Here is a 15,967-nt window from a genome sequence, read left to right on the forward strand (position 1 = left end):
AACCAAGTAATAATAATAATCACATAATAATCAAATGACTTGAATTATACTTATCTAATTAACCTACTCTAAGCTAACACTGATTTTGTTCTGATCTTTGAGAGGAGAGAGACTGAGGAGAGAACAGGCACGCCTTGGCCACCGACGCACTTATGTGTCTTTCATGCTGATAACAATAATAATCCAACAGGAAAACAGCAAAACTTGTAAATTCAGTCCATCAATAATAACATTGATAGAGTCACTAGCGTTTTGTTTTTATAAGACGTTGTTTTTAATGTATCTAATGATATTAGGATTCAACTGTATTGTATAAATACACATGTATAAATACGGGATAGTAAAATACAGTTTGCATCTAATCAGAAGTGCAAGAGCAGTAAGTGCAACAGGAGCAGATTATACACAGAGTGGGGGGATAACAGGTGGGAATAGTTATGAACAGATTATGTACAAATAAGTATACAGATGTTTATATAGAGACAGCATATACAGATGCACTGATATGTCTTTTGTTTTCAAATAGATTTTATATGGTATAGTTATGTGTGAAATAAATATAAGATCAGTTCCATTCCTATTTTCACTGAGTGCAGTGCATTCGTTTTCTGGTGCATGCTTTTGGCTTATAGTAATTCATGTAAACTCTGATATTGCTGCAGCTCTGTTCTGTGTCTGTCAAGTACCACGTGTCGAAAACAATACTTCCATTCACTCATTTCGAAACAAAATGGGTAATGAGCCTACATCCAGACAGCTATTCGGCACGAAATGCTTTTATTTTGAAAATACATTTCCGGTAACAGTCACGTTAAGTGAGGCAAACCTAACAATCCGACCGTCTCTCAGCACCATCCAAACATTAGCTTGCTAAATAGCTTCCAGCTACCCAAACTGAAGAAAACCGAGCGCTCCATCCAAATAATCTATGAGTCGCAAACGAAACCACAGTTTCACTGAAGCGAGCCTGTCTCCTGAAGCCCACGGCGTCTTCATGGAGCCTCCCGGGTCAGTAAGTGCAGCTGACGGTGATTTCGTGGAGCTGGAACCCGACGAAGAGCTTCTCTGCTCGGTTAGCGACATCACTGAGCACCTCGGGAGAAACATCACCGTAGTGCTGGAGACTGCGTTGTCCGAGATCCGTAAAATGGTCAGCATCCGGATAAGAGTATTGAAAATGGAACTTCGCGAGAAAAGCGAAGAAATCGAAATGTTAAAAGCACAACTGGATACAGTTCAGCGGGATGGTAGGGACGCATTTCCTGGCGTGGCGAGCGTAGAGCCGCCTGCAGAGGCTGGCTTCAAGAAACATGACTTCAGCTCTGGAGCCAAGCACAACAATATCGACCCACGGAGAGCCAAAGCGCTCATGTCTGGTGTGAAGAAGGAAAATATAGACGCCATTTGTCACTATCTGATGAAAGACAAGAACTCGAGAGGATGTGCTGAAATGGACGGAGACCAGAGCGACCAGGCCGGTGACAGGGAGGTGCGCCAAGGGCCAGACCCGCATTCCCTTAACTTGTGGTCGGACAGCGGGATGGCCGGGACCGTGTCTATGCACGTAGATTCCGAGTCCACCACAGATGACATCTTCAGCATGCTCCCTTCCGGTAGCAAGCGAATGTATGAATATGAATGGATGGCACCAATGGAATACACTTCAGACCTGAAAGGTAAACACACATAGACGTAGTCATAAATAATGCTTATTTACTTATAACTTGATGACTAATATGACTACAGAGCCAAGTACGTGTTTACCACAATATAGAAACGTATAAGTGCTTGAAGTAGTTCTCCAGGCTTGTTGAAGGGCATCCAAGGCTCTCCAACTCCAAATGCGTCCTAAAGCATGACTGAGCATGCGTTTCACACGCGAACCTCTCATGAACTCTTCTGTGCACATAGTGACCATTTTTGGCACTTTTTTTTGTAGTGTTAAAATGGGAACAAATTATGTGTTTTTGCAGTTTGCTGCTAAAACAAAATAACTAATGACATCACAAGCCCAGCACGTTCAGGGTGCATCCTCCTGTTGTCCACGTGGGGACAGTGTTTATATTGCAAACTGTCTTTGGTAGATTTTTTTACCAGCGTCTGTGACATTCAACAGTTGGCTCACTGTTTGGATGCACAAAAGAAAATAATGACTACACTACACACTAACTACACACTACAAAACTTTTACCATCACGCTCACTCTTCCCCTGGTTGGTGTGGTGCATTTTTCCTACAGAAATGGGGAGTGACATGTTTGTTTTTCCTTTGTTTTTCTCACAAGCACTTTGTTTGTGAGGGCTTTCTTTAGAAAATCCCATTTTTACCTTTTCTTATTGCACTAAATGTGACGATGCATTCATGGAAAGCATCGTGTAAATCATTTATCATAAGTCTTATTGTGCTTTGCCTATCAGCAAATTAAAATAACTGGTACTTTTTGGTTCACACTTTGGACAAAAGTTGAAACGAGACACTGCGAGGTTGTGTCATTTTAAATCAGTCATGTGATTTGGGGGCCACTTACTTACTAGGGGTGCAACGATATTCGTATCGATATTGAACCGTTCGATACAGTGCTTTCGGTTCGGTACGCGTATGTATCGAACAATACAACATTTGTAATTTATTTTATCAACTTTCCTTCTGACGATGCTGTCTGTGTGGAGCGCTCAGTGAATCTGCGTTCGACTACTCCGCCTAGGCTGCACTGTCGAGCGCAGATCCACTGAGCGCTCCACACAGACAGCATAGTCAGAAGGAAGAGCGCAGGGCAAGCTAGCAAGACAGAAGTTAAGCTCTCCTTGCAACATTCAGATCTGGCGTTTGGAATTATTTTGGTTTTCATGTGACGTATGACCCTGAAGGTAAGCGAGTCATGGACTAAAGTAAAACAGTATGTTGGATGTGCCATGCAATGCTCAATTACATGGGTGGGAACTAGTGTGTTAGCGCAGTTAGCTCGTTAACGTGTTGGCCGTCTAGCCCCATGCACAGGGCGATCGGCGGTAGCTCGTTAATGGAGATTTGCCATGTTGTGGCGTTAAGGTCATTTCAACGAGATTAACCTGAAAGCACTAGTGGGAACACAACGAATATGACTGCACATTTACACCGACATCATCCTAGTGCAAAGACAAAAACAACAAGCATGCTACTAACTTTAGCCGAGTCATTTAGACAGCTGTTAGCACGTGATTCTCCTTATGCTGCTGAGAATATAGCCCAGAAGAAGCGGATAGTATAGCTTTTATTTTGGAAAGAGCCATTTCTCTGTAATAAACTCTCTTTTCCAAAGATGAGTGATTCCTCAATCAGATACAGGGCTCGCAGTATCGCTAGCCCGATGTCCTGGAGCTAGCGATTTTTTCAGTCGGGCTACCAAAATCTATCTCTTCCCTGCCCGTCGGGCTATTGTAGGAAGGAAAAATATATGTCAATGCTTTTGCATTCTTTCGGAAATTTAGCTGGGTAATTATGTCATTGGCATCAGTGAGCCACTCAATATGTGACATATTGAAATCGCGTTTGAATTTGCGCTTGTTTTTTTGCTTTCACTTTGCAATCGTGTAACTGTGTATAGAGAGCGACAGCACTGATCTGTGAGTGATGATAATTTGTGCACCAATTCCTCTGACATCGTCTTATTAATCGTTAGCTTACTATGCAAACATGACAAGTGAAATCTCCCGCAGCAAGCTTAAACATGTGAGAGGTTGATCGCGCAGAGAATCGCTGAGCTTATGTGAGTGTGTGTGTAAAACCAGCAGCATATATATTTTAGTTCTGCTGAGCCAAATAAGACAGGTCAGGGTGAAGAAGTGACAGCCAAAGAAAAGCTTACCACAAAACGGAGAAGTTATGACAAATCAGACTATAAGGCAAAAAGAAAGTGCAGCTTTATGGTTTCATGGACAAAAGAATTTCTGTGGCTGCAATATGACGAGCTAAATAACCAGGGCTGCACATAAGTGGTCCGCAGGTGCGCATTCGCTGTCAAAATAAAAAACGCGCACAAGGGTTAGGGTTAAATTTAAAAACTGTACTTTTGAGTTAAAATATATATTTATAATTTTAATAAATGACAAATTAAAAAGGCATGAACATTTTTTTTGTATCGAAAAAATATCGAACCGTGACACCAAAGTATCGAACCGAACCGTGAATTTTGTGTATCGTTGCACCCCTACTATTTACCCTAACCCTATACAGGCCTCTATGGGGTTAGGTTAGTGGTGCTGGCAGACCACCTGACTCCAGGACATCACCATCAAGCACAATCATTACCTTTTTATGAACAGCATAAAAATGTAATACAATAATGTATTCATACACTTCATGATAAATTTGATTTCCATTGTTGACTTTTACTTTTCTGCAAATTCAAGTTTTGTATTTTAAACTTAATTGTTCAAAAATATCCAATAATATATCAACATTTTAGATCTGGACAGTTTTGCAAGTAATAAGTCTTTATATTGATTTGATCTGTTGTATCAGTCTATTTATATGGTGACCACTGGCTTGTAGAACATTAATATTAACCCTGATTTTTCTGCTATTGTGCCACAGTTATAAAGGAGCCTGATCATGAGAACGCCTGCACCACTGAGACAGAGAATGATGGGAATGAAGATGACTCGACCACGAGGGAGGGGTCGATACCTGAGCAAGCACAGACTCCGCTGTCACGTGCCCAGCCTTGCGACTTCTCTATGGAGCCTCAGAGCTCTCCAGGGGAGGAAGGGAATCCTTTGGAGGACTGCACAGACAGGCCTGAGGCAGGTGCGAATGTAGCGAATTATTTTAAAACCCCGTACTTATTGCATACAATTACAAGTGGCATATTGCAATACCAGGTCAGTGTATACAGCTGAACTATAATACTGGTGGTGACACATAGATAGGTTGTCTGTCATCAGTGACAGAAACTTTGATAAGAAAATAACTTTCATTTTGTGCACACTAATAAATGCAGCTGCCTGGTTGCTGCGCTCGGCGATGAAATTTTGTTTAGTGTTTATGTCATAAATGTTATCGTGAATTTATTTGAAACACTGTGATTTAATTTCAAGGCTAAATCACCCACCTTTAAGTGGTGGTTCACAACAATAATCAACTCAAGGCATGTTGTGTGGTGGACGTTTCAAATAATGACTGAAACCGACAATTTCAAACTAAATATTTACTTGATGAAAATGCTGATGTTGACGAATAGCAAGGGATACATAACTTTCATATTCTGCACATAACCTTCATAACATCAGCAAGAGGCTAGCAGCAGCACTAGGATAATTCCCTGCATTTCAAAATAAAAACACTTCCTGTCTATACCTTTCACAATAAAGCAAAAATGATTGTCACTAGCAGTTTAAACATAGCTGCAGTTTATATATTCACTGTAATAAATGACAAGGAAGGATAAGCTGAATCAGCTGAACCCAATATCATAAAGTGTCATTTAATTTCAATTCACAACATCCCCCCCCCACCCCCCCCCCACCCCCCCATCAGCAGTTGTTCATCAGTATCCAGCTACCTTACATCTCTAATGGATGTGATAGCCGAACAGGTCTCTTCAGCAAACTTCCTCACAAGTGCGAACATTACATGAACAAATGCGTTTATCGCTCCCTGGAAAAAAATGCTATTCTCCCGATCCTCCAGGTTTGGGAGGGTCAGTTATTGTCTCCAGTCAAGACAACATCTCCCACTTTCAACACTTCAGAGCAAATCCAGAGCAGTTCACTTCAGAGCCGTCTGTCAAGTTGTCACTGCCAGTGGCTCCATAAGCTGGTTAAGAATCTCTACCCATACTCATCCTCGACCAATGACCCCCCCAGCTTACGTTGATCGTCTGAGATGGGCAAAGTGTAGTCTTTGGCAGAATAGAAGTGAGTCTCCCCCAAATGGACCTCTGATGCATCACTGTACACATAAGAAAGAGGTCGTGAATTCAACATGGCCTCTACCTCAAGTAAAGTAGTTAACACCTCAAAGTTCAGGACTCATCAAGAATGGACGCTCTCCGATGCATTCATCACAGTATGAATGTGTATGAATGTGTATGAATGTTAGATAGTAAGCACTTAACGACTTAGAAAACGTGCTTGTGTGGTGTGGATGTGGGTTTGATTGGGTGAAAGAATTAGTTGTATAAAGCGCTTTGAGCTTTGAGTGCTTTTCTACTCTGAGCACTCAGAGTAGAATGGCGCTATATAATAACCACTCCATTTACCAGATGTGGGGTTCAACACCTGGCCCTGTGGTGCAGTCAGAGTAACAGAACTGAATACGCTCAAAACTAGAGAGGCTGTGGATAGAGCAGGGTAGGACTGGGCGATATATCGAGTTTTTTAAAAATATTGATATATTTTCATACGACATATAAGATGTGACAATATCGTTTATATGGATATAGTGTATGTTACGTTATAACTATTCTTGTGGAGCCGCAAGTTTGCCTCTCTTTCATCCACTTTTGTCTCTACGCAACGTTACTCGGCCTTGCCTCTCCTTCACTGAACACAACTCCCCCTCCTCCCCCATAGCTTCGCCTGCAGGCAATGACAAGATGGACACGGCAAATCTCCGTTAACGAGTTACCGCGGATCACCCCGTGCGTGGGGGTGGACAGCGTCAACATGTTAGCGAGCTAACCGCCTAACACCATGGCCTAGCATGGCCTAAAATCCTTTCATTTTCTCATAAATTGACAGCGGGCCTTATGTATGAATTCTGGTAGTGCTTGATGACCGCAAACCGATTTTATGTGGTACACAGCGCTCAGCAATCTGTCAAATGTTTCAGTACGACTTTGCTAAGCTACGGAGCTGCACCGCTTGATGAATTGTTGGAGCATTACGGCTACCGAGGAGCCTCGCGGAGTGTTACGTACTGTGCTTCAACGTGATATTACCGTACTGTGTATAAGGACCATAAATGGCACCTGTTCAGAGACGTGGTTATGAAGCGGATTTCAAACTCAAGGCTGTCAGTCACGCAGTAGAACTTGGGAACAGAGCAGCTGTGAAATCTGTCTGTTATTATGCTCAGCGTCTGTCAGTTTACATTTTGACTGCACAATTGTGAGCTTTTTGTTATGCACAAAAACAGTTTTCTTTTATTTATGGAACATTATTATTTAATAAATGCTCATAATTTATTTTTGAGTAATTTCTTCATGTACATCTACGCTCTATGTTAATAAAAGTGCCTGTGTGACATCTGGGACACAGCAAAAAGAACTCTGTTTTTGTTCTTACCTTATGGCTTTAAAACTAAAATATCGAGATATGAATTTTGGGTCATATCGCCCAGTTCTAGAGCAGGGCACTATGACCAAAAATATTTATCACCATATACATTTGAAAATTTGCGATAACGATATAACTGACGATATGATTGACACTAAACAAAATACTTTACAACTCCACAACTTTATTAGTGCAAAAAAAAAACCATCAGTGTATTTTCACTTAAACAAGCAGCTGTTTTTTATGTGCATTAAAGTTATATAAACATTTAACATTGCAAATGCAAATTCCTTCTTGACAGTTTAACCAAAAGGCATTTCCAGTGGAAATTGGCCGACTTATCCTCAGCATAACCATGTATAATATCCACTAAAGTTAAAAAGAGGTTATGCAAACACAATACGGTAACATTATGTTGAAGCACAGTACGTATCACTCCGCGAGGCTCCGCCTACGATAGCCGTAATGCTCCAACAGTCCATCAAGCAGTGCGGCTTCGTAGCTTAGCAAAGTCGTACTAAAACATTTGACAAAATAGTGCTTTGTTGTGTATCTGACGGATGAAAGCTTAACCAGTTCCACACCACTGAAGTTGCAGCATTTTTACAAACCAATTCTGGTTCATCCGTTTCATTCAACGATCCGCTTTCGCCCTTCTCATTTTCCATCGCCGCCATGCTTTTTCCGCCATGTGCGTATGAAAACAAATGCACTGCACATGCGTCATTTTCTTATTTTTGCCCAACATTATACCGGTATTACCGTGAACGGTATGATATGGCCCAGCCCTAGTTGTGGACTCTCCATTATCCCCCCTCACCTTACTCAAAAGCACTGTGTCTGCTGTGGAAACCTTCAGGTTTCTGGGATCCACAGTCTCGCCTCAGGAACTGTTGATCCAGTCTATAATCCAGTCTGTTCTCTGCTCATCCATTATTGTAGGGCTTGGATCAGCCACCAAACAGGCCAAGACCAGACTACAACGGACAATGAGGTCTGCAGAAAAAGTCATTGGTGCTGGTAGGCGCTACAGAGCACTGTATGCCAAAACAAGAAGACAGCGTCTTTCTATAGGCCATCACTTTGATGAATACTTACTACATTCACATAGTCCTGTACCAGTCATAGTACAGGACCATACCTGCTGAAATCAAAGCGTACTGCATACACTGTTTTGTTCTTTTGTATGTAATTACTTATCCATCCCTTATTTATCCCATAATTTCATTCCAACATTTTTGCTCTCTGCACCATACGTGTTGTTGTTGTCTTTGTATACGCGCGCACATACGTGGTCAATGAAACTGATTCTGATTCTGACATTTCCACGACCACCTCATTTGTGTGCACTGTCTGTCCACATAACTCTCAGATCTGGTGATTTTGTCCCATTTGCACAGATTCATGGCTGCGTTTGACAGAATCTCCTTTGCTGTTGTGGTAACCAAAAAGGCCTTCTCCACAAATGGTAAATGGACTGATTCTTATATAGCGCTTTTCTACTCTCCCGGAGTACTCAAAGCACTCTATACAACATGTCACATTCACCCACTCACACCCATTCTCACAAGCACTGACTCTAAACTGAGTGCTTTTCTAACTACATTCACACTCCGATGGATGCATCGGAGAGCAACTTGGGGTGAGTATCTTACCCAAGGATACTTGGCATGCAGACTGGAGGAGCCAGGGATCTAACCACCAACCTTCCAATCAGTAGGTGACCTGCTCTACCTCAAGAGCTACAGCCACCACATTACATGAACTGCAACGGAAACGCTTCATACTGCCTGAGATGTTTTCTTATGGTTGCAGCTAACAGGAATAGGCCGGCTAACACACCAAATACCACTCATTCACATGTCTGTGAAGGTTCTCAGTCATCCAGGTCATTGTAGTCAAAGGAGCTTGCAAAGAAAAGCGTCTGGACTTCTTTAAGTTGCTTGAAGACGGGTGAGAGGTGAAACGTCTTCAAGCAACTTAAAGAAGTCCAGCCGCTTTTCTTTGTAAGCTCCTTTGAACACTCATTCACATAATGCACAACTCAGTTTTGCAGCCTTTGGTTGGAGGTCCATCAAGCCACAGAAACCAAACAGCATGTGTGTCCTGTTGTCCTAGAGCAGGGGTAGGCAACCTTTTTGATGACGAGTGCCATCTAAAATTTCCTCAGAAGTCAATGTGCCATATAATTGCATTAGCAATAAATTTAATAACACTCTATATTAACAGTTGCTGCGCTGAGCGGACAGCTCCTGAAACATTTGAAGTGTCAGAATGTGGAAATTTCAACATTGCTTGAAAAAACTGACAGCTAGCAACGTCCCTCTCACCAGTAGGCTAAGTGATTTTTAGCCAATTACAAGTTGAATCTGGTAGTTGGGGTTGTTAGCTAAGATACCGTCATTAAGAAGCGGTACAACTAATGTGTCTATGCGAGCTAATTTGCAATGTGCACCGCTGGCCCGGCCATTTATTTTTTAATTCACTGCATGAAAACAAACGCTGTGGTGACAGTGATGTACAGTCTTGTTGGTATATGTATGATTTCTATACATTTTACATCAGATAAAAACTTTGGTTTAAGCTTCAGATAATTATTTAATAAAAGCTAGATATTTTAAATGAAAATAAGAAAGTATGTCTTTGTGCCCCCCTCTCCCTGTTAATGTCCTACCTGCCCCCTGGCAAAACTTTCCTAGACCCGCCCCTGCACAGTTACCAGCTGTCGGCTACCTAAAAAAGGATCCTGGTGTTATTTGTCTCTCAGAAACAGTTCATAACTTCCCTTCAACTCATTCATGTCACCTAAAAGGTAAACCTGTTTCTCCATCACCTGCTCAGCTCTGATGATTCAGTAAGGACATCTCCTGGTTTCATCCTCATGTTTCCCTCTCACCACATATCCAAACCGATATCATGACCAGCAGCTTTACAGCTGTGGCTCCAGCAAACATCAGCTGATACTAGAAAGTAATATTAAATAAATTCTAACAACAGCTGATCAAGCTTAAACGTGCTGCTGTTGTTTAGCGCGACATCCGCTGGTTTCCTCTTTCTGGCGCAAAGTCAGAGATAAACAAAGGAGAGACGGGACTTGCATCAGAAATACCGATCAGCTGATCATTGATCAGTTTCATGATTGAATGAGAGAAGAAAAGGCAGCTGACAGCGTAAAGATTCAGAATGACTCCAGCTTTGTGTCTTTTTTTCATTCTAGCTAAAGTACAGGACAAACTGTGTTCCTTTTCAGCTCAATACGAAACGCTCGATATTTTCTCTGAATACGTGACGATTCCGTTTTATACGGCATGGTTGGCAACCCTACTAACTAACCTTATGAATAAAATAAAGTTCACTATTAGTAACATCATAGCACCACCCAGCTGTATAGAAACTCCGTCATGCTAGCTAGTATGCAGTACGAGTTATTGTAACTGACAGTAAAAAGTCAGCACAAGGAAAATAAACTCGACCTAAACTTGGTTTATATCTGACCCAGATAGACTGCAGGTCATAACTTCTTACCTGAAGTTCAGTTCATTGATCAATGGTCATGAAAATTTGCATAATTAAGATTAAGGAACTGACCTCCCAGCTCATTGTTCCTTCAGTGGGCTGGTTTCAGTCATCATGCAAATGTACTGTTTATAAGATTGAAAGCTGCAGTCAGCTGAGACTGAAAATGCTACGTCCAGATGAACAGAATCAACTTTTGGAGAACAATGGAAAATGCATAACATGAGGAAAGACGAGGAGAAAAAATAACTCAAACAGGGAGATCAGTTTGAGAACAGAAAAAAACACCTCAGCACATGAATCAGCACATCTCACTACATAGAAGACATAAGCTTCGAAGGCATTTGGAGGAGGGGGGTGATTGTAGGTCTGTGTCAGTGTACATGCATATGTGTGCGTATGAGTGTGTGTGTGTTCCGTGTTCAGCCGAGAGAAAGTGTCCCTTCACCCAGTTAGACAAAAGTCAACAATCTTCGGTCGACGCGGGTGGCCTTGAATGAGGAGGGAGAAAGTCACAACACAGTCTTGTTATCCAAAGGAGGATTGTTATTCCCGTCAGCTTTTGCCTTGAGCATCCAGCTGGCGCCATGAGATGAAGATGGTAGTTGTTTTGGTTAGTGCGAACAAACTGCTTCCAATTTTACAGTTGGTCTAATGTCTGTCACTGGTCACCAGGTCTCTCAATTCGTGTTGTTCTTCTCCAAGATCTTATCCATATAGCATTCAAAAACACAGTCTGAGTACTCACAGCCCTGTCCATCGTCTATCATGTCGGCCAGCCTTGTGGGATTTTGAACAGCTGTAGCCGCTTCTTGTTCTTCAGTAAGCCAGGTCCAATCAGCCAGAACTCTGTTATCGTGGTTCCGAATTGGTAGATGTCGTTCACTGTCCTCCATCGAGAGTGTCGCCAGACACACGACGCAACTTACCATCGAGTAGCCGTCAGCAAACGTCGCCGCAGGACAATCAGGCTCTCCCAAGCCCAGGAAGGTGTCAGTTTCATTAAGGGACCAGTTGATCAAATCCATAATTCTTCTTTAGGTTTTTAGAGAACCAGTCTGGGAGACTCTCTTAGGGTTAGAGAATAAGCGAGACTATACAATAGACATGAGAAGCCAAGCAGGAAAGACAAGGGAGAGGGAGAAGGAGAAAGTGTGACCGCCTCCATCAAGAGCCAAGAGAAGAAGAAGAATATAGAATAGGGCAAATTATTATAAACCTTGTTTGTAAGGAGCAGGATTTTCAATGTAATTCTAGATTTAACAGGGAGCCAATGAAGGGAAGCCAATATAGCAGAAAGCTGCTCTCTCTTTCTAGTCCCTGTCAGTGCTGTCACTGCAGTATTTTAGATCAACTGAAGGCTTTTTAGGGAGTTTTTGGGGGAACGTGATAATAATTCATTACAGTAGTGCATTGAGAATATCCTGTTAAAAAAATGACTCCTAAATTCCTCACACTATTAATGCAGGCCAAAGCAATGGCACCCAGGTTAAAGATCTGGTTAGATATCATATCTCTAACATTTTTAGTGCAATGACCTCAGTTTATCTGAATTTAGGAGCAGGAAGTTAGAGGACATCTAGGTCTTTGTTTTTAAGACTTTCCTGCAGTTTAAGTAACTGGTGTGTGTTATCTGGCTCCATGGATAGACAGAGCTCAGGATCATCACATGGCATTAGAAATCTTGGAGTCATTTTTGACTATGATATGTCCTTCAGTGCATATATGTAGGACTGCTTTCATCCATTTGTGCAAAATCTCTAAAATTAGAAATATTCTGTCTCAGAGTGACATGCATTTATTAGGCTGGACGACTGTAATTCGTTATTATCAGGATGTCCTAAAACTCCCTGAAAAGCCTTCAGTTAATCCAAAATGCTGCAGCAAGAGTACTGACAGGGACTAGAAAGAGAGCAGATTTCTCCTTTATTGGCTTCCCTTCATTGGCTCCCTGTTAAATCCAGAACCCTGCTCCTCACATACATCTCATCAGTCAGTGGACTGGTTCATTCACACAAGCACTTTTTCTATATTGTTTTTAACGGCATAGTTTGTGTCTAACGTTCACCCTTACTTAGTATCTTGCACAAGGATATTTGGCATGCAGACTGGATTGAACCAACAACCTTCTGGTTTGTAGGTGACCCGCTCTACCACCTGAGCTGCAGCCACCCACCTTATAGGACCATATCACCCCATTAGAGCACTTCTGATTTGAGACTTTCTTCTTAGAGTAGTTACGGTATCCAAAGTCATATCCAGTGAGGATGCAACACTATTAACAACTAGATCTGGGGGAGCTCAGGTAGCTGCTCTCCTCTATGTTGGAACATGTCATCGAAGACGATAACAGTGGAGGAATTATATCCGTAAACTTAGTTACAGCACTTTCAGACTGTAATGCAATTTATTCCCTACTGCTGTGTTATTCATCATTGTAAATTTAACTGTCTTTGTTTCAGACCAGCAGTTATCCAGTCACACCTACATCTGCTCAATGTGTGGAACCTTCTGCCCTGACTCTTTCTTTCTGGAGGAGCACATAAAACTAATACACTCAGACTCTGCTGGAGCCCTGGCTCTCCAGGCACTCCAGTCCACGTCCTCCACTACACCCTCCATGGGAGATAGCAGTGGTGATTCCAGGAGGGCTGGTGGGAGCCAAAATGAGGGAAGCACACAATTTGGGTCTGTTGCAAGCATCAGTCAAGGAGGGGGTCCTATAAAAAAGGAGATAAAAATTGAGGGGGGGTATGAATGTGGGGACTGTGGCCGCCGCTTCAACTACCTCGGCAACCTGCGGCAGCACCAGCGCATCCATACTGGAGAAAAACCCTTTGTGTGTCCAGAGTGCGGGGAGAGATTTCGCCATGCAGCCCGCTTAAAAAGCCACAGGCTAATTCACAGCGGTGCCCAGAGCCCGTTTCCTTGCCCTCAGTGTGGGAAAGGTTTCTCTGTGCTGTCAGGACTCAAGAGACACCAACGGGTGCACACTGGTGAGAGTCCATACGCATGTCCTCAGTGCGGACGGCGCTTTAAAGAACTGGGAAACTTGTACACCCACCAGAGGATTCACAGCGGGGCCACACCCTACCGCTGTCAGCAGTGTGGGCGCAGCTTCCGACATCTGGGCACCTACAAGAGTCACCGCTGCACCCCGGGACAGTAATCGGCCTCTGCTTCTGCTCTCCACACTCCTAATACTATGAAGTCTAAAATGTAGATCAAAGATAGATTGTGATCCAGAGTTTGACTCATAAGTCGTAATTTCAGTGCTCTCTGATGACACCGTGAGGACGCTGGACATGTGAAGACTCGGTTTTATGAGATGATGCCCCAATGTTCATGTTCTGTTATATTCATGATGGAGATGTGCTTAATGAGCCTCAGTGTCTTGAATAAACTGACCTCAAGGCAAATACATTGAATTGTTCTTTAGCTTTCAACAGTATTGCAACGCCTTCATCACCAGATGAAGTCTGAAATTCTCTGAGAATAATCGGAAACCACCGGCAAAATGATTATTAAGCAAACCACTGGTACAAGTTACCTGTCCTGCAGTGAGATTGGTAAAGTTTTTTTCAATGTGTATACATTGAGCTTGGAAGTCCTATGGTGTATAGTGTATAGTATGGTGCTTATAAACATGACGGCAGGTGTGTCATAGCTAAATTCTCAAGAACCTGCTGTCTCTAAAGTCACTTAACTACTTCCTGAAGTAAAGCACAACATATTTTTTAAATTTAAAACTGCTTGAACAGACACAGAAACTTGTCAGCTTCTATGTGTAACAGGTAAGGTCCTAGATTTCTTCCTTTCTAATGATAAGAATATCATATTCACAGCCACATTTCTAAATTATGGCAAAATATTATATTTTTAAACCGGGTTTCATTTTGTCTGTTGTTAGTATTGCATCCACAAGGTCACATATCAGGCAAGCCTTTGGCTAATTCTTTTATTTATTTATTTTTTGCCATAACGACAAGTTCACCTGACATTGAGAATTAAAGCTAGAGTATAATTTCTTTCTGGAGTAGCTGCTGGTTCACAGGTTTTGCTTATCAGGACATAAGAAATCATCTGGTCCTTTGCAGAGGGTTTGATTTTAGATTTGAGAAGTGATTCTACTCTACCGGAGTTGCAGCTCATTGAACATTGTACACACATCAAGAATACCTCTTCAGTCATTAAAATAATTTCATTTTGATCTGCTGACAAATTAAGGCGATTTACACATATCTTTTATTAGCGTATAGTTAATATAGTTAGTATTTAAATATGTCCAAATGAAATCTTCAGAGCTCCGATGTGCAGCTGTCAATGTCAATATAAAAAGCAGCACTAAGGGCGCAGTTAGAGCTAAAGTTACTAACTCGAATTAATATTAATTGAAGCACTCTGTGCAATAAAACACCACATTAATAACTTTCTGCAGCATTATTCTCTCATCATGTCAATAAAAATGTTGCATTTAACTTACATTTTGTATATTCTTTATATTTATCATCATCATCTGGTAACATTTGTGATTCGATTGGGGAAAAACCCAAGAGATCACTTTATGCGGAAGAGTCATATGACGTGCAAAAGTCCCATGTTTATATGAGCGCACACAGAGCTCGGCTTAACAGAGACAGCTGTTAATCACTATTGTGATACCTGTTATTCCCAACTTGGGTTTTAGGTTTGTTGAACAAGCAAAGGCAAAAAAAAAAGAAAAGCCTGTGTGTGTTTGTTTCTGGAACACTGAACTTTCTGCACTTATTTCAAAAGATCCTGAAACAACAACGCATTTTAATAATTTACCAAAAACGATGCCAAACTGGAGTAATGGCGTATGAAAAGCTAAGTACACTCCATGAACTCAGTAACTTGGAGAACCACTTGAAGAAGATGTTTTCTGTGTGACTTTATCAGTCTCCTCATCACATTGTTGTGGAGGGACTTTGGCCTACTCTTGTTTACAGCGTTGGTTCAGTTCAGTGTTTATGTACAGGTCTGCTAAGGCCCACCACAGCTTTCACGACATGGTCTGGACTTCGACTGGGCCATTGCAACACTTTCTTTTCTGTTTTTTTAACCATTCTGTTTGATATTTTCTGTTTTGTGGTCATTGTCCTGCTGCAGTATTAGAAAAGCTCATGACTGCTTCAATGACTATGTGGCTGCAAAACAGAACAAGCAGACCAAAT

General features: G+C 41.8%; 1 protein-coding gene across 1 annotated transcript; it reads left to right on the forward strand.

Annotated features, from left to right (window-relative positions):
- Window positions 1–801: 801 nt before the first annotated feature.
- On the forward strand, window positions 802–14,191 carry znf16l (zinc finger protein 16 like). The gene is made up of 3 exons (XM_014411800.3): window positions 802–1,676; window positions 4,573–4,785; window positions 13,235–14,191. The coding sequence occupies exons 1-3, from the start codon at window positions 929–931 to the stop codon at window positions 13,939–13,941; spliced, it is 1,668 nt and encodes a 555-aa protein (XP_014267286.2). The 5' UTR covers window positions 802–928; the 3' UTR covers window positions 13,942–14,191.
- Window positions 14,192–15,967: the final 1,776 nt, after the last annotated feature.

The sequence above is a fragment of the Maylandia zebra genome, linkage group LG3, assembly GCF_041146795.1.
Source record: "Maylandia zebra isolate NMK-2024a linkage group LG3, Mzebra_GT3a, whole genome shotgun sequence".
NCBI classification, from domain to species: Eukaryota; Metazoa; Chordata; class Actinopteri; order Cichliformes; family Cichlidae; genus Maylandia; species Maylandia zebra.